This window comes from Furipterus horrens, unplaced genomic scaffold (assembly GCF_987537825.1).
Source record: "Furipterus horrens unplaced genomic scaffold, mFurHor1.1.pri manual_scaffold_13, whole genome shotgun sequence".
Lineage (NCBI taxonomy): Eukaryota > Metazoa > Chordata > Mammalia > Chiroptera > Furipteridae > Furipterus > Furipterus horrens.
The window spans coordinates 14,015,281-14,040,737 of record NW_028327183.1 but is presented as its reverse complement, the minus strand read 5'-3'; the positions used below and the strand labels follow the sequence as shown (position 1 = coordinate 14,040,737).

Sequence of the window (25,457 nt, the reverse complement as noted above, 5' to 3'; positions counted from 1 at the left end):
ACTAATTTATTTTCTCTTGCTGCTTTTAAGATTCCCTCTTGATCTTTAACCTCTGACATTTTAATAATGATGTGTCTTGGTGTGGTCCCCTTTGGGTCCAACTTGCTTGGGACTCTCTGTTCTTCCTGGATTTGTATGTCTATTTCCACCAATTTAGGAAAGTTTTCTTTCATTATTTTTTTAAATAAGTTTCAATTTCTTGCACTTCTGCTCCTCTGGCATCCTCATGATTTGGATGTTGGCACTTTTGGAGATGTCCCAGAGGCTCCTTACTATCCTTATTTTTTTTTTAATTATTTTTTCTTCTTTCTGTTCTGGTTGAATGCTTATTTATTCCTTATGTTCCAAACCGTTGATTTGAGTCCCAGCTTACTCCCCTCCCCTGATGGTTTCCTGTAGATTTTTCTTTATTTCACTTAGTGTAACCTTCGTTTCTTCCTATATGTTGTCACTGTACTCAATGAGTTCTTTCAGCACCCTGATCACCAGTGTTTTGAAGTCTGATTCTGAGAGGTTGGTTATCTCCATTTCGTTTAGTTCTTTTTCTGGGGCTTTCTTCTGTTCTTTCATCTGGCCCATATTTCTTTGTCTCCTCAAATTGGCAGCCTCCCTGTGTTTGTTTCTGTGTATTATGAAGAGCTGCTTTGACTTTCTGTCTTAGTACTGTGGCCTATTGTAGAAAGGGCACCTGTAAATTGTGTGGGGTACAGCCTTAGGTAATCCCCAGGTTGAGGCAACCAACTTCACTACTTTGTGGCTCTGTGTGTGGGGAGGGCTCTGAGAGGGAACAATGCCGTTGCCTGGCTTCTGGAGGTTTGCCCAGCATTCGCCCCTGTTCCAGTCACTTCACCCACTTTCTGTATGTGACTAGCGCCCTTCCAACTGAAGCACTGGTATTAATCCCAGACTGGGTGGGTTGGGTTTGTTCTAAGTATGTGCTCCTGAAAATCTGGCAGTTTCTTCCCCTCCCTAACCCCTACTGGTTTTTATAGCTGGAAGTTATGGGCATTTATTTTCCCAGCACTGGAACCCTGGGCTCTGTGGTCTGGCCTGGGGCTGGGATCATTCGCTCCCAAGGTACCTCTCCTTATTTTCATCCATCACATGTGAAGATCACACCACTGGTAAGTAGTAAAGCTACTCCTGACTCTATACACTCATCTAAACCTCTGTTCCATTAATGAATTTTATTACAAATGTTTTCTAGGTATTTCTGGGTCTATAAAAATACTATTTTCCTAAAGAATAGAAACTGAACAGTCAATTTCATGATTATATCCATAGCATAAAAAACAAGAGATATTGTGAACTCTTTACATGACTTTAGAATATATCATATGAATGCTTTCGCCTCCTGAAAAAAAAGACACCTTACTAGTTCTGCCATTTTCATTCTATGATTCAAAGTAAAAACAATGCATGTTTAAGAATCCTAAATGTTCTGACCCAGGAAGTATAATTTCAAGTAAAAGTATATAAAACTACATTATAAAATTGTTCATTTCTTAATTAAGATAAAAAGTAATGAAATAATAGTGGCAAATTTTACTATAATCCATTCCTGTCATTTCTGTAAGAATTTTATAAATATTATAGTAAACTTTACCAAATTATTAACATAATACTAACACAAAAGAGTTCATTATGTGTAGTTTTCCAGAAGAGCAATCATCATTGCAAACATTGCACTACAGTTTAGAAAATCAATTCAAGTAATGTTAAAGGTCAAAAGAAAAAGATGAAGGTTAAAGACTGATTCAAAGTCACCAAAATGAGGTCTAAAAAGACCATATTAAAATATTAATGGTTATTCATTTTAATGAACAGTAACTTGGTAAGCCAAAATAACTTAATATAGGGCTTTGGAGGGTGGTATGTGGAGTTTCTGGCAACTTACCTAATAATTATTTATTATCAGCAAAGAACACAGACTCAGGTAAAAAAACAACAGAAACAAAAAAAAACCTAGGTCTATCTAGGAAACAGATTACATAACTTTTGAAGATTTAGTCTCAGCTGTAAAATCAAGCTATCACAAAATATGTTCTAAAATTAAATAAAAGACTTTATTATAAAGTGCAGAGTTAAGAGAATTAGTGATAATGTAAATCATCTAGCACAATACCTGGTGATGGTGATCACCATAAAAACTGGTTTGCAGATTGTCAAAATGTATTTAAAATGGTCCAGAGTTCTGAAAATGTTCTGGAATTAGATAATGGTGAAGGTTGCACACTGTGAATATATTAAAACCCACTGAATTGCACACTTTAAAAAGGGTAAAATGGTAAATTTTACATGATGTGATTTTATTTCAGTTTTTTTAAATGACCCAGAAAATCTGGATAGCAAAGGAATGGCAAGCCAGAATTGAAAGCCATACATATGCTCAAAAAAATTTAGAGCATTCTCCCAAAAGGCTATTATTTAAAATAATATTTGAAAGCAAGGCCACTTACTGGAAATTATCATTTAATCTGAGCAGAATACTGTCTGTTAAAAAAAACATCTAAATTTTCCTAATGGAAATGTTGAAATCACATGTTCTAGGCTATCCTAATGTTTTATTCTGAAGATTAACCTGCTTTTGCATTTGAAGTTTTTAAACACAAGAGAGCTCAGTATTGATTGTATAGGTGGAAAAAGGTTTTCACTCACAAAAACAACCTGCCAACCATTCCCAGACTCGACCCTTTCCTTCCTAGGACACACAGTACAGCACAGCATCAGAGTCCTAAAAGCACAGTAATACCGTCCAAAGGCATATTTTAAGTATTATTTTAAATTCTTGGTTCTTAAGTATGTACACATTAATTTGATAACGCCCAGCCTAAACTGAGAAGCTAATCATAGGTAATTTCCAACTACACTGTATACTTTCATAAAAGGTAATAATAATTAAAACTCCCTATCATGTCTATAACATGAAGAACATGTTTGCGTCTTCTAATCCTCTGTAGAAAACTAAGTATCAAAGAAGTGATATCAAAGAAAGTCTCTTGCTCAAGCTAAATAACATTAAAATTTACAAATGTTTTCTTAGCAGTAAAGTGGAGATCATAAAAGTGTCAGTGTATATGATTTATGTATCAATTAAAATAGAGCCTGGCACATAGCCAGTGCTACACAGAGAGCTATTTGCTATTATTCTAATTCTTAAGTGAGGAAATAAAAAGTATACCGTAATAAAGGGAGTTCCATCTAGTCAACTTTTTCTGCCCTCCCAATACCTTTACTAGAATGACCAACATTTTCTGTATGAAAGAAAAATATTTTTCATGATTCCCACCTGTACAGTATGACTAAGTACATCCATGGTCTTATTTCTTCTCATCGTTTATTTTAAAGATTAACACTTATAATCATTTTGTTGCTTCTTTCTTATACAAAGGTATCTATTTCTAATTTTTCTGTTCTTTCATGGCTAATAACAGTAAAATCAGAAAGATATAAAGTTTGGCCTTGGCTGAATAGCTCAGTTGGTTAGAGCATCATCCTGATACACCAGGGTTGAGGTTCAATCCCTAGTCAGGGCATATACAAGAATCAACAAATGAATATATAAAATAAGTGGAATAACAAATGGATGTCTCTGTCTCTCTCTCGTTCCCTTCCTCTCTCTCTAAAATTATTTTTTTATAAAAGTACTCTTAAAAGAAAGATATAATTTTCTTAAAAGTCAGATACACAGTAAAGGCTATCTCTACTTTAAATATGACTCATAAAGATAATAAAATCTCTCTAAAAAATGACTCATAATAAAACTTCAATTGCAAAAATCTCATAAAGAACTTATATTTAGAATACATAACACACTTACACATCAGTAATAACCTGATACAGAAAAATGGGCAAAGGATGTGAACAGACACATCATCAAAGATACACAAATGGCAAGTGAGCCATAAAACATCCTCAACATCACCAGTCACTAAGGAGATGCAAATTAAAACCAAAATGAGATACTACTACACACTCGCTAAAATAAAAAAGACTGGCAGTACAAAGTGTTAGTAAAGATATGAAGTAACTAGAATTCTCATACACTGGGAGTGAGAATGCAAAATGGTACAACCACTTTAGAGAACAGTTTAGCGGTTTCTTCTTTTTTTAAAATTTAATCTTTATTGTATTTTTTTCAATTACCATTTAGTCCTTTTATGCCCCCCTGCAGTTTCTTTCTTTTTTAAAAAAAAATGTAAAATGTTTATTGATTTTAGAGAGAGAGGAAAGGAGAAAAAGTTCAATGTGAGAGAGAAATACCACCATCTCCCATATGTGCCTTGACCAGGGATCGAACCTGCAATCTAAGTATGTGCACTGACTGAGAACTGAACTTCCAACCTCTCGGTGTAAGGAACAAAGCTCCAACTGAGCCACACTGGCCAGGGCCAGTTTAGCAGTTTCTTAAAAAGTTATATTCACAAAATGGCCCAGCAATTTAAGTACTACGTCTTTCCAAGAGAAAGAAAAACATTATCTCCACATAAAAGAATTGTATGTAAATATTCGAAGCAGTATTATTCACAATAGCCAAAAAAGAGAAATTAACCCAAATGGCCATCAACCAGTAAATGGATAAATAATGTGGCATATCTACACAATGAAAAAATACTTAGTAATAAAGTGGAATGAACCATTATACATACAACATGGATAAATTTCAAAAGTAAGTTGCTAAGTGACAACTAGACACAAAAGGCTACGTATTGTATGATTCTGTTTATATGAAATCCTAGAAAAGACAAAACTATTTAACAAAAAGCATGTCAGTGGTTGCCTGGACCAGGGGATAAGAGGACTGACTGCAACGGGGCACGAGGTAACTTTTTAAGTTATAACAACGTTCTGTATCTTGATTGTGGTGGTAGTTACATTTGTCACAGAATTGTGCACCTAAAATAGGTACATTTTGTTGTATATAAATTATACATCAATAATGCTGATTTTAAAAAAAATCAATTATGAGAGAAAATGGGAAGCAGTAAAACTCAGATATAGCAGTCCTTTTCAAAAATTATTTTTTTCAGTTGGTAACATTTCAAAGGTTTTTATTCCTACAGTGTTTGAATTAATAATTTAAAAATTATTGGTGTAGAAAGAAGAAGAAGAATTAAGAATGTCCCTCTGAGACATACTATTTCTATCTTCTCTAAGAAAATTACCTTTACACTAAAAGTTAAATCCATGCAAAAATGCAATTCAAAAGAAGAGAAAAAGAGAACAGACAACCTTCAGCTACTTCAGAGGTACATTTACCATATATGTAGATTAATGTAACTAACTGGAAGGTACTAAAACATGACATCCTAATTTTTTTTTTTTTTACATTTTATTTATTTTTAGAGATAAGAAGGGAGGGAAATAGGGAGGGAGACAGAAGCATTCATTGGTTGCCTTCCACATGCCCCCAGGGGACGTGACCCACAACCCAGGCATATGCCCTGACTTGGAACCAACCGTAGACCCTTTGATTCACAGGCCAGCGCTCAATCCACTGAGCCACACCAGCCAGGGCAACATCCTAATTTTTAAACATTCTTATTTACTCATGAAGTCAGTCAACTCTCCCTCTTGGATTTAAAAATTATTAAAATAAAAGCTTTTCTTTAAAAATGTAAGCATACAACTTCCAGTTCTAAATTTTATAAGTTGTTATACTTAAAACATATTTTTAAAAAGCCAGGTTACTTATTTTAATGCACTAAAGTATTGATAACTAAGTGCTGAAAAATATACTTCATATTTTACTTTGAACTGAAATACTTAAAATCTAGATCTGACAAGCTAGTTGTAAAGTTACTTCAGTTCTAGGGGAAAATCACATTCCAAAGCTTTACCACAGATATCTTTTATTTGGAATGACTGGGATGCTGAAGGAGAAGGAACTTGTTGAGCTTGAATAGGATTTCTCAAAGCTAACATCAAGAAGTCCTCTAAACCCTGCCAAACTGTGGATGGCATATAAACAGACACAATATTTATTTTGGGACAAAGATTCTGCAGGCAAGTAAGCAAAATGCTCCACAAGAAGCAGTCACAGACCTCTGAGAAGCCATTTAAAATGAGAGTCTGTCCTCATTTGTTAAATCAAATGCTGTTAAATTTTGCTTGCTACTTGAGGCTCATGAAAAAGAATGATAAAAGGTTTTTATTTTAACTATAAAAGTTCTGAAAGAAAAATAAAGCTTCTCATAACATTTATTTAAAAAATACCTACTCTAATGACATATACTTTATAACTATTTCTCAATGTCTGGTACATGTTATTTGACTATCAATTTGAATCATAAGTTATAAATATCATAGAAAGGCAACAACTGTAAAAAGAGTTGAAACTTTCTCTTTTGGTGGTACATGTAGTAAAACTATATAGTATATTCAATTTCCAAGGAAAAAAATAGTAAACAAACAGTAGCACTATAAAGTTCATTTTTTTCAGTTTGTATTTTTTCATACCCTTTTTTAAGACTTTATTTATTTATTTTTAGAGAGAGGGGAAGGGAGGGAGCCCAACATTGATGTGAGAGAAAAACACCCATTGTTTGCCTCTCATCTACACCTGGACTGGGAACCTGGCCCACAACCCAGGCATGTGCTCGGACAGAGACTCGAACTGGCGACCTTTCGGTTTGCAGGTGACACCCAACCCACTGAGCCACACCAGTCAAGGTGAGAGCTTCACAATTTAAAAGGTATTTTCACATATTCTGGCACCTCATTTAATCCTAATATACATGAGGTATATGAATAAGGCAGATATTCTGATTCCCATTTACAGGTAAGGAAAATTATTATGAATGATTATCTTTTGACTCAAATCCACAACTCTTTCCACTACACTGTATCATTTTAAACCTTCTTCTGAGAAAGACCCTTATTAAAAGCCAGTTTAGACAGCTCCCTAGACACCAGGGTGCAACAAGTTTCCAACATATTTGATAGATTATAAAATTGTGTGCTCTAACTTGATTGTACACAAAGTACCTATTTATAGTCAGCTATCCATTAATAAATCTTTCTTATTGAAGACCCTTGGTTTGAAAATATTTCTACAATAAATAAAAGAACTGATCTTGCTGATCCTATTTCCTTAGATCATAAAGCCATATTTCAAACCAAAGAGAATGTAAAGCTTGTGTCTCTATTAGCATTCTTATTTTTTCTGAATTCACCTAATCTAAGTGAATATTGAGTTGCCAAGCTCTAAGATGGCCCCCAAGGATCCCAGCCTCCTGGTATTCACATCCAAGTGTGTAAATCGCCCCCATTCCTGTTGAGTGTGGGCTAGACTTAATGACTTGCTTCTAATGAACAGAGTAAGATACAAACAACATAAGAATAGGTCACAAAAGGCAAGGTGACTTCATTTTTTTCTCCCTTTTTTGATGCAGCACACATGATTATGATCTGAAGCCACCGAAGTGACCTACTAAATGTCACATGATTTGAGCTTGGAAGTGGATCCTTCAGCTCTAGTCAAGTCTTCAGACTACACAGCCCCAGCCCTAAGCCAGGGCCATCCAGCCAAGCCACTCCCATATTCCAGTTAAAAGGACATGAGCAAACTTTTGGGAATGACTGAAACATTATCTTCATTGTGAGTGGTTTTTACATGGGTGTGAACATTTGTTAAAACTCAAATTATATACTTAAAATGGGTGTATTTTATTATGTGTAAACTATACTTCAGTCAAGTTGATTCTTTTTAAGAGACCACTGAATTCTTGAGATAAGCAAAGGGTCACTTATGAAAAAGCAGTGCCATGACTTAAAGATAGGTGGTGAGAAAACAGAAGCTTCAGCAACAAGCTACCACCACAAACTCACATGTCCTAAACTGCTCCTCAAAATTATTCCACCCACAGCCTTTCCCATCTCAGATGACAGCAATCCCATACTCCCAGTTGCTCTAGCCAAAAAAGTTAGTCATTCTTGACTCTCACACCCCATATCCAATCCATAAGCAATCCTGTTGGCTCTGTCTCAGAATACACGCAGACTATGACAGCTTCTCACCACCTCCACTGCTTCCACCAGTCTCTCACCAAGATTCCCGTAATAACCAAACTGGTCTCCCTGCTTCACTCTTGCCCCCTGTAGTGAACCCAGCAGCTAGAGTGATCCTTTCAAAACCTTGGCAGATCATATGGTTCATCTGCTCAAAAACATGAAGCAGCTCTCCATTTCAATCCAAGTCCATCTCGTTAAAATGGCTACCATGGTTGCACAAACTGGCAGTTCCGAATCTCCCCAATCTCATCTGCTACTACTACTCTGCTCCTTGCTCAGTCTTCTCCGGCCACACTGGCCTGCCTGCTTGCTGTTTATCAAACACACAGTGCATGCTTCCACTCTAGGGCCTTTACAATGGCTGTTTTCTCTGGAACACCGTTCCCGATACCTGCAGGGCTCGTCATTTCCTAACTTCCTTCAGGTTTCAGCTCAAATATGACCTTTTTCATCCAGACCATTCTATTTAAATCTGCAAACACTCCTACTCATCCTTATTTTACTTTACTTTTCCTTTTTATTTCAGCATACTTACCATTTTGTAATATAATATACATATAATTTATTTATTATGTATATTGTCCACTCCTCCATTCCTTCCATAAAACCTCCTCCCTCCAGGGCAAGATCTTTGTTCTGTTTACTGATGTATCACAAGTGCCTAGGACAATGTTCAGTACACATAACAGGTGTTCAACAAATACTTTCTGGGTGAATGAATTTTTGAATGACTGTCACGTACTGTGCTAAGCACTTTGCATTCACTATTTCAATCACTAGGCAAACCCTAGGAGGTATGCATTAACCTCATTTTACAACTGAGAACGATAAGATTAAATAATTGGCCCAAAGTTACATAGTAACAAATGAAACCAAGACTTAATTCTGCCTAACTCTAAAGCCTTAACCACTAGTTTCTCAAAGCTGGGTGTGCTTCAGGAAGTAAACTGGTTGACAGTATGTAGGGAAAAAAGGAACACTGATTTGTGATCCAATAAAAGGAGCAGAGGCAAATAATTAACATTTTCGGAGGATTCCTTCAGTTTTTCCTTGCTTCTAGTCCTAGTCCTCTTACGACAGAAATCAAAGCTAATGGTTGCCAAAGACCATAAAAAAGGAAGAAGAGACCTCATAGCCTGAACTCCATAGACGAGAAAACATGGGTCAGTACCTCTTTTCCAAGTTCATTGGCATACTTCATTCCAGTGGTATGGGGTAATACGAGCAGGATTTATTTTTCTTTTTGCTTTAAAATGCTTTCCCCCTCTAGAGTCTACCAGTGCAGTGCAGGTGGTAGCAAAATTTTAGTTGAGAAATACATGACCTATACAAAAACATGTACAGATTTAAATCGGAGAGAAAGATACTGGATTTTTGCCAGTGTTACCATTCTTAGAACACAGCGATACTCATTTGTTTACATGTTGTCTATGGCACCTTTCACACTTTAACATCAGAACAGATAAAAACAAAATGTCAGTTTTCTGGTATCTTACATCAGTTTTATCACTTTTCCCAATATATTGGAAAACATATCCTCTAAATACTAGAATATGCCATTAAAACATTTTTGTTGTTCATATAACTAAAAATACCTCAATGGCTTAAGTCCAAGGATAATAATGGTCTTCAATCTAGTAAACAGGTATCATTAAATTAATTCAAGCAAACTACTTCCTAGTAGAGTTAACACCCATTTAATAGTTATTAAACACTGGAAGACTTCAGTAACACTAAGGTTTCAATTTTGAAGTCTAAAAATAGTTTAGCATTACAGTTGAAAGGAATGGATTTATTTTTGGTTTATGTCTATAGTATCTGAGCTACCATGTTAAACTTTAAGGAGGTGTTTTTGAACAAGAGAAACAATAATTTCTTCATTTAGTCACACATGCATGCACCAAATTTTTTTTTTAAATGCAAACCTACAGTGACTTGAAAACTTCTCCCTTACGTATAAGAATTACCAAATAGCAAAATCTGGAACATTTGCATTTAGTCTTCCCAGTATACAAAGCTAATACACAGGAAAGCAAATTACTTACTTATTATTACTAATTTCTGACATTCTATAATCTATTTTCCCTCTCCCCTTCCAAAGATTAGTCATAGACAAAAGACCAAACATTATTTCATAAAATTAAACAAAAAGAACTCTTCATTATACATACAGAAGGTCACAAATCCTTTTCCTATCTCATAATCCTAGTACAAAAATATTTTTAGGTTCCTCAAAGGAATATTTAGATGTTTCCTATGTTCTGCATTATGCGATTCATGATGACACTTGGACAAGTAATTTAGCAAACTGATAAAACAGGTATGGAACACTGCAAAAGAAACAGGAGAAAAATTAAGTATCCAATATAAAATGAGGTTAAAAATTTCTTTCTTTAAACATATTATTGACGTCAGCATCTACATAAAAAGGAACCAATCCAAGAATTACTCATTAAAACTTCACCAAAATTGACTTCCGGTCAAGATTATGGCATAGGCAAACATGGCTTACCTCTTCGCACAACCACATCAGAATTCGTCAGCAGCCATCCGTCTTGAGAGACGATGGTGTAGCTTCTTAAGAGTCTATCTGCACCGCCGAGAATGGCTCTGCAGTCCGACTCGGGAGTGACACGGTATCTGTCTCCTCCCGTGTTGAATCGACATCTTGTGATGACGCTGGAGTGTCCTCTCCAGTGGAGCTGAAGCTACAGAGCCTGGGCAGGGTGATATGGAGGGTCTGCTGTTGCCCATGCAGCAGACCCCCCCTCTCTTCGCAGCTGAAGGGTCCAAGGGAAAGACGGAGTCAATACAGCTTGGCTTCAGGTGCGCCGCAGGAGTTGCCGGTGTTGACTACAACGTCAAACCGCCTTAGGGACTCCGGCTCCGGATTTTCTGTCGGGGTTTACTCCCTTAGCCTTTCCCCTGAAGAGGTATGCCGCAAGGCAGCGGAGGTTTTTTGGAGTCAGAGTTTTCCTTCTCTGATGTGCCCTGACTGGAAGATCGAACCAGCGACACTTAGCTCGCAGGCCGACACATCAGAATTACAACTAAAATATAAAACAACCATCACTCAGAATGGTGAGAGATCAAGTTGAGTGGAAGTTTGACAACCACAGAATTAAAGAGACCACATCCATCCACACTGGTAGGAGGCGCACAGGCGCGGAACAGGCTGGCCCCTCACCCACGTGTGGTGGATAAAAATTCAGGAGAGATATCTCAGGAGTGAGGAGTCCCAGCCGCACACCAGACCCCCAGCCCAGGGTACCAGTGCCAGGAAGATAAGTCCCCACAATCTCTGGCTGCAAAAACCAGCGAGGATTAAGTGGGTGAAAGAAACTGCTGGAGCTCCAAGCAGTTCCTCTTAAAGAACCCACACATGGACTCACCTACTCAGACTCACTCCCTCTGAGCTCCAGCACCGGGGTAGCAGCTTGAAAGGTATCAGTGGTATATAGGGAGGGACTGAAGTATCTGGCATCAAGGCCAGCAGAGGCCATCATCCTTTTCTAAACCATCCCCTAACGGAGCTGGCAGGCTGGTGCCATATCTGAGACTCCATCAACCTGGCTAACACTGTTTGACCTGCCTAGGAGATCCCCAAAGACTCCCCCCACCCAATTTATGGGCCCATCCAAGCAGAGGCGGATTTAACAACGGGCGCACCGTGCGCTCGCCCTGGGCCCCGACTTCTGAAGGGCCTCGAAAACCATATATTTTTATTTTCCCCGTCTCTTTTTTTAAGAGGCCCAATATTTTCTTCTGCGCCCGGGCCTCTGTAACCAAGCTGCTTTTCCATACGAATGGCTGGTCCTGGCTCACACTTCACAACTTCCTAAATGCTCTCAAACAAGCAACAACTGGCCTCAGTGAGCCCCAGGCCAGACACCAGCAGCAGCAAGCCTAGTTTCAGAACAGCTTGGCTTTTCCTGGAATCGCCAAGCCCAGCACAAATAGCAGCCATCTCAGATTGCTTTATAGCTCAGGCAGGGAGGCCCCAGGAAAAACATGGGTGGGGGCTGACCTTGGCCTGCACCACCTGGGAAATACCAGGGCCAGCGCACCTACTGAACAGCTACAGACCATGTCAGAGCACCACCACCCTGCTCCCAGATAGCTGATCCTCCACAGAAGGCAGAGGTTGGTGGTAAGTGGTGACAGTCAGTCCTTGCAGCTGACTGGCCTGGGTAAATCCCTCCCATTGCCCTGCCAACAGCAACCAAGGCTCAACTAACTACAAGAGGAGGGTGTACTCAGCCCACACAAAGGGAGCACCTTGAGTACCCAGCTTGGATGATAGGGGAGGCTGTGCCACTGGACCCTACAGGACACCTACTACATTAGGCCACACTACCAAGACACGTAGTCAAAGCAGTCCTACCTAATCTATAGAAACAAATACAGGGAGGCTGCCAAAATGAGGAGACAAAAAAACATGGTCCAAATAAAAGAAGAGATCAAAACTCCAGAAAAAGCGCTAAATGAAATGGAGATAAGCAATCTATCTCATGTAGAGTTCAAAACACTGGTTATACAGATTCTCGAGGAATTTAGTGAGGATTTCAGCAGCATAAAAAGGATCCAGTCAGAAATGAAGGATACACTAATTGAAATAAAGAACAGTTTACAGTCCTGGCTGGTGTGGCTCAGTGGACTGAGTGCTGGCCTGTGGACCAAAGGTTTGATTACCAGTCAGGGCACATGCCTGGGTTGTGGGCCAGGTCCCCAGTTGGGGGCACACAAGAGGCAACCACACACTGATGTTTCTCCCCCTCTCTTTCTCCCTCCCGTCCCTTCTCTCTAAAAATAAATAAAATCTTTAAAAAAAAAATTTTTTACAGGGAAACAACAGCAGAGTAGGTGAAGCCAAGAATCAAATCAATAATATGGAACATAGGGAAGCAAAAAACAACCAATCAGAACAAGAAGAAAAATGAATAAAAAAAAAAAAAAAACAAGGACAGTGTAAGGAGCCTCTCAGACAACTTCAACAGGATCAAAATTCAAACCATAGGAGTGCCCGAAGGAGAAGAGAGAGATCAAAAAATTTGAAATCTATTTGAAAAATAATGAAAGAACACTTCCCTAATTTGGTGAAGAAATTAGACATGCAAATCCAGGAAGCACAAAGAGTCCCAAACAAGATGGATGCAAAGAGGTCCACTCCAAAACACATCATAGTTATAAGACAAAGATTAAACACAAAAAGAGAATCTTAAAAGCAGCAAGAGAAAAGAAGTTAGTTACCTACAGGGGAGTTCCCATAAGAAAAACAGTTGATTTCTCAAAAAAGACTTTGTAGGCTAGAAGTAATTGGCAAGAAATATTCAAAGTCATCAAAAGCACGGACCTCTAGCCAAGATTGTTCTACCCAGCAAAACTATCATTTAGAATGGAAGGGCAGATAAAGAGCTTCCCAGACAAGAAAAAACTAAAGGAGTTTATCATCACCAAACCATCAATACATGAAATGTCAAAGAGACTTATTTTTAAAAAATATCAAAACTATTAACAATAAAATGGCAATAAATACAAATCTATCAACAATTCAATCTAAAACTAAACAAACAAGAAGAACAGAGACAGAATCATGGATTCAGAGAGCATTTTGATGTTTGCCAGAAACCAGGAATGAATGAAGAGATGAGGTCATCTTAAGAAGTACAAATAGGTAGTTACAGAATAGCCATGGGATGTAAAGTACAGTATAGGAAATGCAGTAGTTAAAAAACTTACACGCATGACCCAGGGACATGAACAATGGTAGGGAGACTGCCTGAGGGAGTTGGGTGTGCTGGGTGGACATGGGGTGGTGGGCGGAAAGGAGATGAAATTAAGAGAACTGTAACAGCATAATCAAGAAAATATAATTTAAAAAAGAAATAAATACAATTTCACCAAAATCATATAATACCTTTAACTTAGATTTTAACAGGGCTCTCAGCTTACACATTTACACTTACATTTTTCATTCTCAACCTAAACTTCCAACATGAAAATTTTAATACATCGATTTGTTTTCTCAGAAGCTTTTTCTCAAAACAAATTATTTCCAAGTTAATGTTTTCATATTGTTTTTCCAAATTAAATTAAAACATTAACAAGTAAAGTTACCAATGAGCTATTTCTAAATATTATTAAATTTAAAGCCTACAGAGCTTTTCTCATTTTTCTCTTAATTTCTTTTTTATAGCTCTGTAGTCACACATATTATAGTAAAAAAAGTATTTCCCATCAACACTTTTTTTAGAACATGTTTACCAGTTTTTTAGAGAGGGGAAGGGAGGGAGAGAGAAAGTGAGAGAGAATCGACTAGAGGACTGTCCCTGCAATCTAGTTATGTGCCCTACCGGGAATCTAACCCACAGTCTTTCAGTTTACAGGATGACGTTCCAACCAACTGTGCCACACCGGCCAGGACATCCTGTTGACATCTTTAAAGAAATTAAGTTTTGAATGTCATGTGTAATAAAGTACACTACTCTATTTAAAGAACTTTCTATAGAGAATGTGACAGCATATACATGAAATCAGGAATGGAATAGTATAACAAAATTTGGGTGATTTTTAAAAACTGTATTACATCCTTATAATATGAAATGAAAACAAATTTGACCATATGCCTGTATAATCAGAAGTGATCTCTTTATTAAAATATAAGTCATCAGATAATCTCTAATAAAACAACCCACAGTATTTCAAATGGCAAAGAAATGTTTCCTACCTTGCCTGCTTCTCTTTCTAGGTCGACATACTCCCGGCTAGGTGTTTGTCGCTGTTCTCCTTGCCAGCTGGCCGGAAAAAACTGGAGAGACAGATTGGTTCCTGTGGCCACAAAAGCCTTTTAGAAAAATCAATACAAACAGGATCAGGAGCAGGACATTACATAAATTATGCAGGCAGTCATTTATTTTTACATCAGTTTCTGTCTTAAGCCAGGCAGCACTAAGAATACTTAAAAGTAAAAAGCATGCACTCATCATTTTTTTAAAGTATTAAGTTACAAACATCTGATTCCATTTTGAGGACATTTGCCATTGGCTGCTTAAATATAAAATCAAGACATGGAATCAATACTTTCTTTCAGGTCAGTTTTTGCTGACGTTAGGATTGCGCACTGCTAATGTCTAACCAGAAGCCACCGTCCCTGAATTTAAAAACTTATATTTTTAAATGTGAAAATCACTAAATACCTAAACATTCTGAATTTTAAAATGTACCACAATTTCAAGTTGTATAAATGAGACATTTTAATTTTTCTTGATTTCCCTTGTTCAAGTAAACACTATGCTCTAAAGCCCATGTTAAAAATGCACAGGCTGTCTCTCTTCTGATAAACTATACATTAGCATGCGCTGTGACAGCACTTCTCGTTCTCTCTAAATTCTTGGGTGATTCCAAAAAATATGCATTTCTTTAAAATTTGCCTTTAGGATAACTAGATCTGAGTATAACAAAAAAGAGTATTCATCTAATATTTATAAAAAACTTGGATGGCACAGCTCAACAGACAGGACAATCTAAATCCATTTCAATAAGGTGCCATTCTGTGCAGTCCCTGAGCAATTTAAGTATATTTCCCCCAAGTAAGAAATTGAAATAGCATTGTCTCTCTCTTCCCAAGGGAAATTGGAAGAGCATTTTGGAAAAAATATATATTTTTTCATTATCTAAATGTAGACTTTCCTTTGTTCAAATTTTTTGTTTTCTTTTACTAATTAAAATAGAACACGTTTGTTTTATTTTACCAATTAAAGTTCTAAAGCATAATCTTTTCAAGGAGTCTTCATCTGAAAGCAAGGGGTTCACCTTTTGGCAATCTGTTTAAAGCCTTTAGCTGATTCAACTGTCCTCTAGTTCTCCTGATGATTAACAGCTTAGATTCTTTAGAGGTAAAAATCACATTTCCTATTTCTACCATGGGTATAAGTGCCAACTTAAATGCTAAATCTCTACAGAGAGTTTTGATGGCACTTCCCTAATCTACTGGGATATCCTTTCTTATGAACAGACACTGAACAAATGTCATTACAGTATTAACTTAAAAAATAGCTTATTCCACTATTAGCATAAGTTTAAAAAACGATCAACTGAAATGAAATGAACCAACAATATAGTTCAAGTGAAAAGCAGACTTGAGGAGGAGGCAAACTGCCTCAGCTGAGTGACCTGAAGCAAGTTATTTAACTCTGTATCTCAGTTTCCTCACAAATTATTTATAAAGTCCTTAGAACAGTACCAAGTAAATGCTATGTAAGTAACTGCCAAATAAAATAAGAAGTAATTCTGAGCTAACTGTTTCCACCCTCAGATAATGCAATTCTCAGAGTGGTGGAGATAAAAGCCCATGAAATTAATGCCCTATGTCAAAATCCCCCAGGCATGTTTCTTCAGTATTCACCTAGCAACAAATCCCTCCACCCTCAGTGTACCCCAAATCAGCTCTGTGCTAAGTAAAAACAATCTATAGATCTTATTACCTCACCTCCTGTCTGAAGGCCAACCTCAGAAGATATTTCCTGCTTCATCACTTTATGCCCATTATCTCATCAAGATCCCTCTCTCTCAGACAGGAGAAGTGATAAAAAACAGATCATTCTATAATAACATTTCCCAAATTTATTTTACTACAGAACTCTTTAATGGAATACCTATACATACATAAGAGCTGGAAAAATTATGTTCCAAAACATAAAAATACTACACTGGTATCCCTGTCTATATGTAAGATTTCCAGATTGTCCCGGTTTAACATTATTGGTTTTTTAAATTATAAAACAGCACACCTTGTGCCAATCCAACATAGCTTTTATCCTTCCATTTTCAGGATTAAAAATATATGGTTTTTACTGTTTTCATAGCAGTTACCATATCTGTCATAAGTATTTTTTTTTTTTTTTTTATTCATCATTAGTGTTGAAGACATCCCCAACACTTTTACTACAATAAGAACTTACCTGGGAAATAAATCAGTTTACCAACTAGATTCTATCTCTCACCCATAATCAGTTTCATTCATGCTATGATAAAATCTGAGTAAGTTTTATAGTTAAGAAGAGATGAGCATCACAATCCTTAAATTACTTCACATCTAAATACAAAATAAATTCTTCATTAACCTCACTGATATTTTAAGGAGATATTCAAAATAAAAAATAAAAGAAGAAAAAAGGGTTGGGAATAATTTGGGGAACTATGTATATTTTTACTATATAACTGCTGTCAAAAAAAGGCCAAAGAATACCTTTTCCACATCTATTCTCCACAACCAAATAAGGAAAAGCCACTGCCTGTTATAAGTCAAAAGATACATTTTAGACATTACATTAAGTAATCTCTAAATTGAATTAATCAGTACCTATGATGCAAAAGACATTGTGCAAAGCACCTGCATAGAGGGGAGTATATTAATGAATATACCACAGAATTAATGTGGTCTCCACCCTTTAGGAGTTAAGAATACTGATATTTAAATGGAGAACATTGAATTAAAGGAGGGAAACTAGAAAGAGAAGGTAATGTGAAATTCCTTCCCAAATACAAATAGTTACATTATTCAACAAATTAAAATACATACACTGAAAAAAAAAAGATACATACACTGTTTTAAGAGCAAATCTTGCAAAGAACTCAATGTACCTTCAACTTTTAATACTTGTCAGATATTAAGAATTTATTAAAATCTGTAGAATCAGATACTTGGAAAAGAGGAAGAACTAGAATGTCTGTCTGATTTATCCCTGGAAATTTATGACAAATACAAGAAGCCAATAAATATTATATATTATGTTACATTATAGCAATTCAGACATACTGCAGATTAAATTATACTCAAAGTTCATAATTACACACAGTAAAGTCTAATAGCTTACATGCAGAAAAACTCTAATAGCTATTCTCCACTTAGTTTCCCAGAAAAACTCATCCGCTTTTAAAAATCCTAACAGTACTCTGTATCTCATCTTTTACACTTACATAAATTACCTGCAAGAAATCCATTGGTAAGGTATACCATCACCTTTTGCAAAAGGAAACCCAGGCAAAAAATGATCTAATCACTGGACCAACTACTAAATGGTTCTTCTACCACTCAATGCCAAAATCCAAAATACATGTCTTACACATTTTAATCATATGATTATTACAGCTACTCAAGAAGTTTGGCAGTAGGCTAAAAGCTGGAGATTTTCTTTCATAGCATCCAATAACCAACTGTTTAGAGCTCCTGATAAATTTAGCCAGCATGATTCTGAAAAGCCTTCACTTTAAATACTGAAATTTTCTTTAAAAACAAATTTGGTTTCAGGGATGAAAAAAAGGGAGAATTTTATGGTATGTGAATTATACCCCAATAAAAATAAGTATATTCTCTACAAAGGAGGTGGGATATAAGCAACGTTCCAATATGTCATCCTGTTGGTCATCCTATTGTTAACCCCAATTCAAACTGCACCGGAGCTTCAAGTCTCTTGAAACGCAATGGGCCCAATCACAGAGTAGATAATTGGGTTCTATTACACAGTATTTCAATTCCTTTTAAAATTAATAATCAACCTTTCTTTCGTTTCTTCATACACACTCTTTGGTTTCTTTATTCCCCCTTCATTAACACCTTTACAGGCAAGCCAAAAGGAGATAAGCGGAAATAGAACACTTTTTTTTTTAAAACATCAGGTTTGGTGGAGAAGCGAAGCACCACATCTCCCACCTAATACACAGCCTCGAGATCTGTGGTTTTTCGCAAATCCATGCAGCACTAACTGGGTATGCTTTTTAATTTGAAAAAAGGCGATAATGGTTTCTTTCGTATTCTTCTGAGGTTTAACATTCTAAGAAAAGAACACGGCATGTTCTTCAGGGCTCCCCTCCCCTCCATAAGGACAATAGATAACTGGCGTAAAGATTTATTATTCTCAGCTATACTGGGAGTGAGAGCGCTTCACATATTGTGTTACCAACAAGCCTAGCGTCTAAGAAACAAACTATAGCCCAGGAGTCAGATCTCTGAATGAGGCCCAATTCTTTTTACCGAAAGGGTGTTTTCGATCCCTTAGAAATGCCCGATCCCTTACCCGGGTCACAGCCTACACAATAATCTTTCCTTGTTCATCTGGCCTCGGGTGTAAGTTCCACTGACGGCAAACTGCAGAGTCGCGTCTGGGGAACATACCCACCCGCCGAGGGTCAGGGGAAGACGTCTCCGCGCGAGGACGCCGCCGCCAGTGTCTACTTTCGCATTTTGAAACCCGAGTAGGAAGTGAGACGGCGCCCGCTCAGTTCCGGGAGCAGCGGCGTCCGGAACCTACCAGGGCCGCGGCGGCGCCCGCGCAACAAGTGATCCGCACGCGCCGTTGCCCCGCGCCCCCAGCTCCGCAGACTTACGATTTCCGAGCGACCGTCGCGGCAGGCGTTCTGGAAGCGTGCCTGGCGCTCCTCGTGGGGACGGTCCCTGAAGCCCGTGTACTTAATCTGCAAGAAAGAGACGGCCCGAAATCAGGGGCCAAATCGGCGGCGGCGCCACCCGCGCGCCCGCCCGCCCAGCGCGGCGCCGATAAGGGCAAGCAGAGTCTGCGGGCAGACGGCCGCCGGGGCGAGATTGCCCTTTCGCCAGCGCGGGGCTCCTGAGTGCCGCGCAGCCCAAACTTTTCTCCTCCAGGGCCCACTCGGGGCGCGCCGCGGCCTCCGCGCCGCCCAGTCCGCCTCACCTCACATTCGCGGCTCAGCTTCCTGAAAAACTCCTCGTTCTCGAACTTGCTTCTCTGGTCGGGCACGACGCGCGGCATCTTCCCGCTCTGAGATCGCGCCGGCCCGCCGGGCTCCGGACTTCCGCGGGCACCCGCTGGCCGGCTCCGCACTGACCGACTGACCGCCCACCCGAGGCGCCCTGACTCTCGCTTCCCTTTGTTTCAGGCGCCCGCCCGCGTGGGCTCCAGCTCCCGGGAGTCAGAAGTGCTGCCGCCCGCTCGAGCCCAGCCCACGCGCCGGCGCCGCCTCAGCCACAGCCGTTGCCTGCCGCCCGCGCGGACCCAGCACTCGCCGCCCCCGGCCGCTGCCGCCGCCACCGCCGCCACTTCCTCTCACCGCCCACCTCGCAGGCCCTACGGCCCGCCGGCCCCGCCCCCGTCGGCCCCACCCCTCCTCCTTGCGCCCACCCCGCCGCACCCAAACTCCTGCAAACAAAACGCACCATTCACAACTCCGCGATCCGCGTCGCGCATGCGCCGCCCTCCCGTTTGCTGGGAGGCTCGGCTGCAGGGAACCGGAGCTCCTCCGGCGGCGCGGCCCTCTTCTCGCTGCTGGTCCGCGGGCCAATCACTGTAGAACCGCCCTGTGGGGATCTGCCCGGTCCTTGGAGAAGGAGCTTCCCGCGCGGGTCCTTTCGACTGTCTGGAACTGTTGGGCTTCCCAGACGCATGGAGTAACCCCAAATTGTGACCTGAACAATTTTTTAAGTTCCTGGAGACTTTGCTTCCCCAAGCCGGTGGGTAAGGGTGTAAGCTGTGCACATCAAAGACTAAAGGTGGAAACCCACCAGAGCATTCCACTGAATGCATATCGTGATGGAAAGGTCCGAGCTATTGGTGTCAGACGGGTCCTAGATGGGATCTTGCTCAACTCCCCTGCCTGCTGACTGTGGCCTTAGACCAGCACTGGACCGCTAAGCCTCCGTTTGCTTACTTCCAAAATTCAGATGCAAGCTCAGTGTTAAGCGTGAGAGCCTTTATTTAGGTCTAACATATAATGAGCACTCAGTTAATTTACATCTCTAAAGAATAACAAGCTGAATTTATAAATATGTCCTAATATCAGTCCATATATTTACCCAAATGTGCAATCAAATCCTAAAAAGATTCACAAGTTCTAGGAAAATCATTTAGCCCAAGCTGGAGAGAGTCTGACATGAGATTTATGGCAGAGCTTGACTCGAAGTTGATCCTCAATAAATTCTGATCCTTAAAATTACAGCTTGTCAAAAACACAGTCCAAGGATGGCAAATGATGCCAATTCAGACTGACAGTAGCTGACCATACTGCAAAGGATTGTGAAGATACACCTAAACTCACAGGAATCAGTGCCCAGGGCAATTAGCAATGTCTGTGTGAATGCAGAGTTTGGCAGAATTTCCCACCCCTGTCTAGTCCTATCTCATCTTTACAGATATAGAGCTAGGGTGAGCAACCGTTCTGGTTTTCTTGAGACTGTCCTATATCAGCAACAAGATTCCCATGTCCCAGGAAACCATCCAGTTTGGTTGGGATGGTTGGTAACCCTGAGGTCCAGGGAGTGATCCATCACCCAAGGTTAGGGAGGAAATTTTCAGCAAAGTCAAACCTGAAGGCTGGTGGTTTTAACAAACACACTTTCTGAAGAGCAAACATAGAATCAATTCCTTTCAAGGGCATGCTCCCCTGTCCACACCAAGCCCGTGTGAATGAATGTTATGTGTGTATACCAATAGAAGAGGTATAGATATAGATGTCACCAACCACTATTGCTAGGCCTCCCTCTATTTCAGAATATTCCTGTCAGGTCTTTTTTAATTGCAAGTGACAGAAACCCAATTCAAGTAAACAAAGCAAAAAAAGCGTTCATTTTAAGTAAATAAATCACAGAAAGAGAGAGATAGACTCTTTTTTATTTCTGTTTCTCCAGTTCTTCTCACTCTTCGATTCTCTCAAGCTCTCTTGATGGCATTAATTTCCTGGCAAAGGATGGGAGCAGTCAGTTCTTCATCTCCAAGTCATAAAATTCCTGGAAAGGACTTTGATTGGGCTAGTCTGAGCCACATACTCTCTCCTCTACCAAAGCACTATGTCGAGGCTGATGTGATGACACTGGCCAGCCTATGTCACATGCTCTCCCATCTGGGGTTGGGAGTCTGGGAATGACAGCCTCAGACAGAACCTGATGGTTGAAAGAGGGAAAGAGCAGTTTCACCCAAAGGAAGGAGTGGGAGTGCCTTGTGGGCCCACTGAACAGTTTGTATCAGCTACACCTGGCAAAGGATGTTATTTTTATTTTGTTGCCTAAAGGCTGTGGTGAAACTGGAGGGGGAAACTCCACATCGGCACAGGCAAAGTACAGACAAAACCAGCCTTAAAAACATCTGCAACTTATTTTGAGAGGCGAGTGAGGCAGCCTCTACCCCAGGGCACCAAGGCAGAACTAAGTCACTCATGGTAATAGAAGCTTTCATTCATCCGCTGCCTCTACCTCAAGTCTTCCCAATTCAACTAAGACCTTTGGACACTAGGGAAGTATAACCGTTGTCTAAATGAGAGAAAGACATGACTTTGCTCCCAGTCAAGAAGGACTATCCAAAGGCCAGTGGTTAGAAAAGCAGTTTCTGCTGTTGGCCTCTATGGTAGGAAAAAGAATATCCCATGTAATATCGTTCAGCGCCACCATATTCTGTCTAGGTAGACGTTTGTATAAAACTTTCCATTTCTGTCTCTAAAAAATGATACATAAGGCAACACTTTTAATCCACCATGGGTCCAGGTGGGGCTCACAGACCTGCAGCTGATCCTGGTCTTTGGACTCTAGTAATCATTGTTCCTGCCATGGGAAACATGGAATAAATAAAAGTTGAAATATCACTGGAGTAGCTAAGATGCCCAAACAGACACTATGAGCTTTGACAAGGAAAAGGTCAAGGTCAAGACAAATCTTTTGTAAGTTCAAGGGAGCTGGAGGAGGAGGGGTGGGAGTGCAGAGCAGGGCATAGTACTCTGTGAACCTCCTGAGGGTGGGAAATGATGTCCTGAGGGAAAAGGATGAGAAAGCCTGCCAGGCCAACCCAGAACAGAACGCCACAGACAGCCTTTGGCAACTCCAGGCCACAGGGTAACCCACACTCGGCATTGTCTGGCGTCCAACTGGCCAGGAGGACAGGGAAACAAGCCGCAGGCTGAAGGAAGCCATCTCCTCGGCTGACCTCTGCATGCCTTTTTTCTTGTTGTTGTTGTTGTTATTAAAATTTTTTAAACTTACTTTTAAAACAGAATTAAAGGAAATTAATAACAGAAAGTTTTACCTGTGTCAGCTATATTTAGCTCTGCGCTTCTGTCCAGCTGTGTTTGGATTGGTCCGGGCACTGCCCTAAGGTGAGTTTTGTTAAGAGCCAGCTCTGGTAGGGCCCACAAATAGAAGCCTGAAGGAATCTGTTTGTTACCTAGAAACACCCTCCTCATGCCCCAAATCTGGCTGAATTCTGTGAAGCCCCACTACTTGGAGGCTTCCTTTCCTAAAGATTCAGCCAGCCCAGGGCCTCCTCTTCCTTACCGTCTTGGGTAGGCAGTTGTCCCTGCAGGAATCCCAGACTAATCTTGAGTGGGTGGGCAGAGAATGCACAATAACACTGAACAGGGGATGGAAACCCTCAATCTGGCTCTGAGCTGGGTACTTTCATGTCCCTTATGTCAGTTAATTCACACAACCACCTCCTAAGACAGGTCTTCTTGTCCACACTTGACAAATGACAAAATAGAAACTCTGAAAAGGTAAATAAGTGGCCACGGGACAGTGACAAGACCCTGACCCATTAGAGATAACAGTATGGCTAAATATTGGAGTATATCATCTTAGTTTACTCTTCACCATAACATTGCAAGTTTGGTGTTATTAACCCTATTCTACAAATGAGAAAATTGAAGCTCAGAGGGGCTCATGATCCCAGGGTTTTGCTCTTAACCATTCCACTCTAAGGCCTCTGCTAGTAGAGATGCCAAAAGTTCTGCTTTTCTTCTTAACTAAACTGTGAGCTCATGGAGAGCTGTAGCTGGGGGTCATTCCCCCTGAGACACCCAAACATGCTCCCAAAAGGTCCCAAACAGTTGGAATGAAGGGGTCTTATTATGGACCTTGTGGCAGGACAAGGCTCTTGCCATTGATGGTTGTGCATTCCTGTCCCCTAGCCCAATTGTTTGCCCTCCTTTGATTTGGAAGTTCAAGGCCTAGAAGTCCTGCCTCCCCAGGTCCAGTAGAAAGATTGGCTTTATCCAAGTCTGGCGTCAGCAGCCCCCCACATCTTTCTTTCCTTGAAGAGGGAGTGAGGTCCCCCTAGGTCCCCAAGACTCTTGTGCATTTTTTCTAAAGAAACCATTTCCCTGCAGTTACTGAGGAAATATTGTACCATCTTGAAGTTGAAATGGGATCTGAAGCCACAAATGAGTCTTGATGGGGGTGGGAGAGAAGGAAAATGAGTGGCTGGCGCAGTGCCGAAAGCTCTAGCTCTACTCAGCTTCTAGTTTCTGGAGGGAGATGGGCCTAAATGCAGTATGAGGGTGTCATCTGACTGAAGGAGGCAGTTTCCTGAGCCCTAAAGAATTCTTTTTTGAGGTATAATTTACATACCATAAAATTCACCCTTAGGCTCCTAAGAATCTCCCCTCCCAGGAGGTTTGTTCTCCCCCTTCTTAGCTCCCCTGCCACTCGCCCCACTAGCTCAGCCATTCCAGTGGGAGAGGGAAGCAGAGAGGAGCAAGTTTCCCCAGAATAGCATTTCTTCAGCGTTGGGATCAATAAACCCGTTTGCTTAAAAGGAACCAGATGATTTCATCCTTGTAATTACAAGTTTGACGTTTGCAAATCTTGCCCAGGCTCCAAATGAGCCTCTTTGTCATGGGAGGCGAGAGGTTTGTCTGGGTGTCTGGGAATGGGGACTGAGCCTGGTGTGGTGGGAAGAGGGCCAGGCTGGGGTCAGGAGGTCTGGCTGACCACCTTTGAGGGCTGCTTTGGACTGCTCCCCTTCCCTTCCCTACACTCCAAGTTTCTGGTGGGTGATAGGAAACAGACTAGAGGGACTAAAGAATGGCAGTGGTAAGCTCTAACCACACTGTCCTTTTGCCTAAGCCCCCTCCCCCAAGTCTGTGATTGGCCTGTGGCAGAAAGGAAAGGCCCTCAGCTCAGCATTCATCATGGCCCCCTGATAATCATTATTTTCTTTTCCAATCCCATCTCCCACCATATCTCCCCATGGCACCCTGCAATCCAGCCATACTGACCTGCTTGCATTTCCCACATGCCTCCGGGCCTTTGCTTTTACTGCTCTCTCTGTCTAGCATGACTTTTTCTTGTTTCTTTGCTGGAAAAACTCATAGTTTAAATATGAGTCCAGGGGCCTTTGATTGTCCTACACAAAATGACCACTCCACAGCATCCCCTCATTCTATCACTTGGGTCCATATGATGTGCCAGGGAGATGGTCAGCACACCTAGGACAGACACTGCAACACCCTGGGTTCTAAGAGAATTTGGCTCCCCACTAATTTGTTTATTTTACTACTGTGTAACCTTCAAAGGAGTGTCTTTCAAATTTTTTAAATTATTTAAAACTTGGTACACGCTGGCTGGTGTGGCTCAGTGGATTGAGCACTGGCCTGTGAACTGCCTGGTCAGGGCACATGCCTGGGTTGCAGGCCAGGTTCCCAGCTGGGGG

At 40.3% G+C, this 25,457-nt stretch overlaps 1 protein-coding gene across 4 annotated transcripts in view; it reads right to left on the bottom strand.

Annotated features, from left to right (window-relative positions):
* The window catches only part of CBFB (core-binding factor subunit beta), a 52,057-nt gene extending 31,953 nt beyond the window's left edge, over nt 1–20,104 (bottom strand). Inside the window, exons 1-3 of one of the 4 annotated variants that reach the window (XM_090259442.1) lie at nt 19,722–20,104; nt 19,399–19,485; nt 14,741–14,857 (exon numbers count right to left, since the gene is read on the bottom strand). In XM_090259442.1, the coding sequence (XP_090115568.1) occupies nt 14,741–14,857; nt 19,399–19,485; nt 19,722–19,799 (282 nt within the window). In that variant the 5' untranslated portion in view covers nt 19,800–20,104. The remainder of the gene's footprint in view (nt 1–14,740; nt 14,858–19,398; nt 19,486–19,721) is intronic. The other 3 variants (XM_090259446.1, XM_090259443.1, XM_090259445.1) reach the window with 3 other exon arrangements.
* Between the last annotated feature and the right edge of the window lie 5,353 nt (nt 20,105–25,457).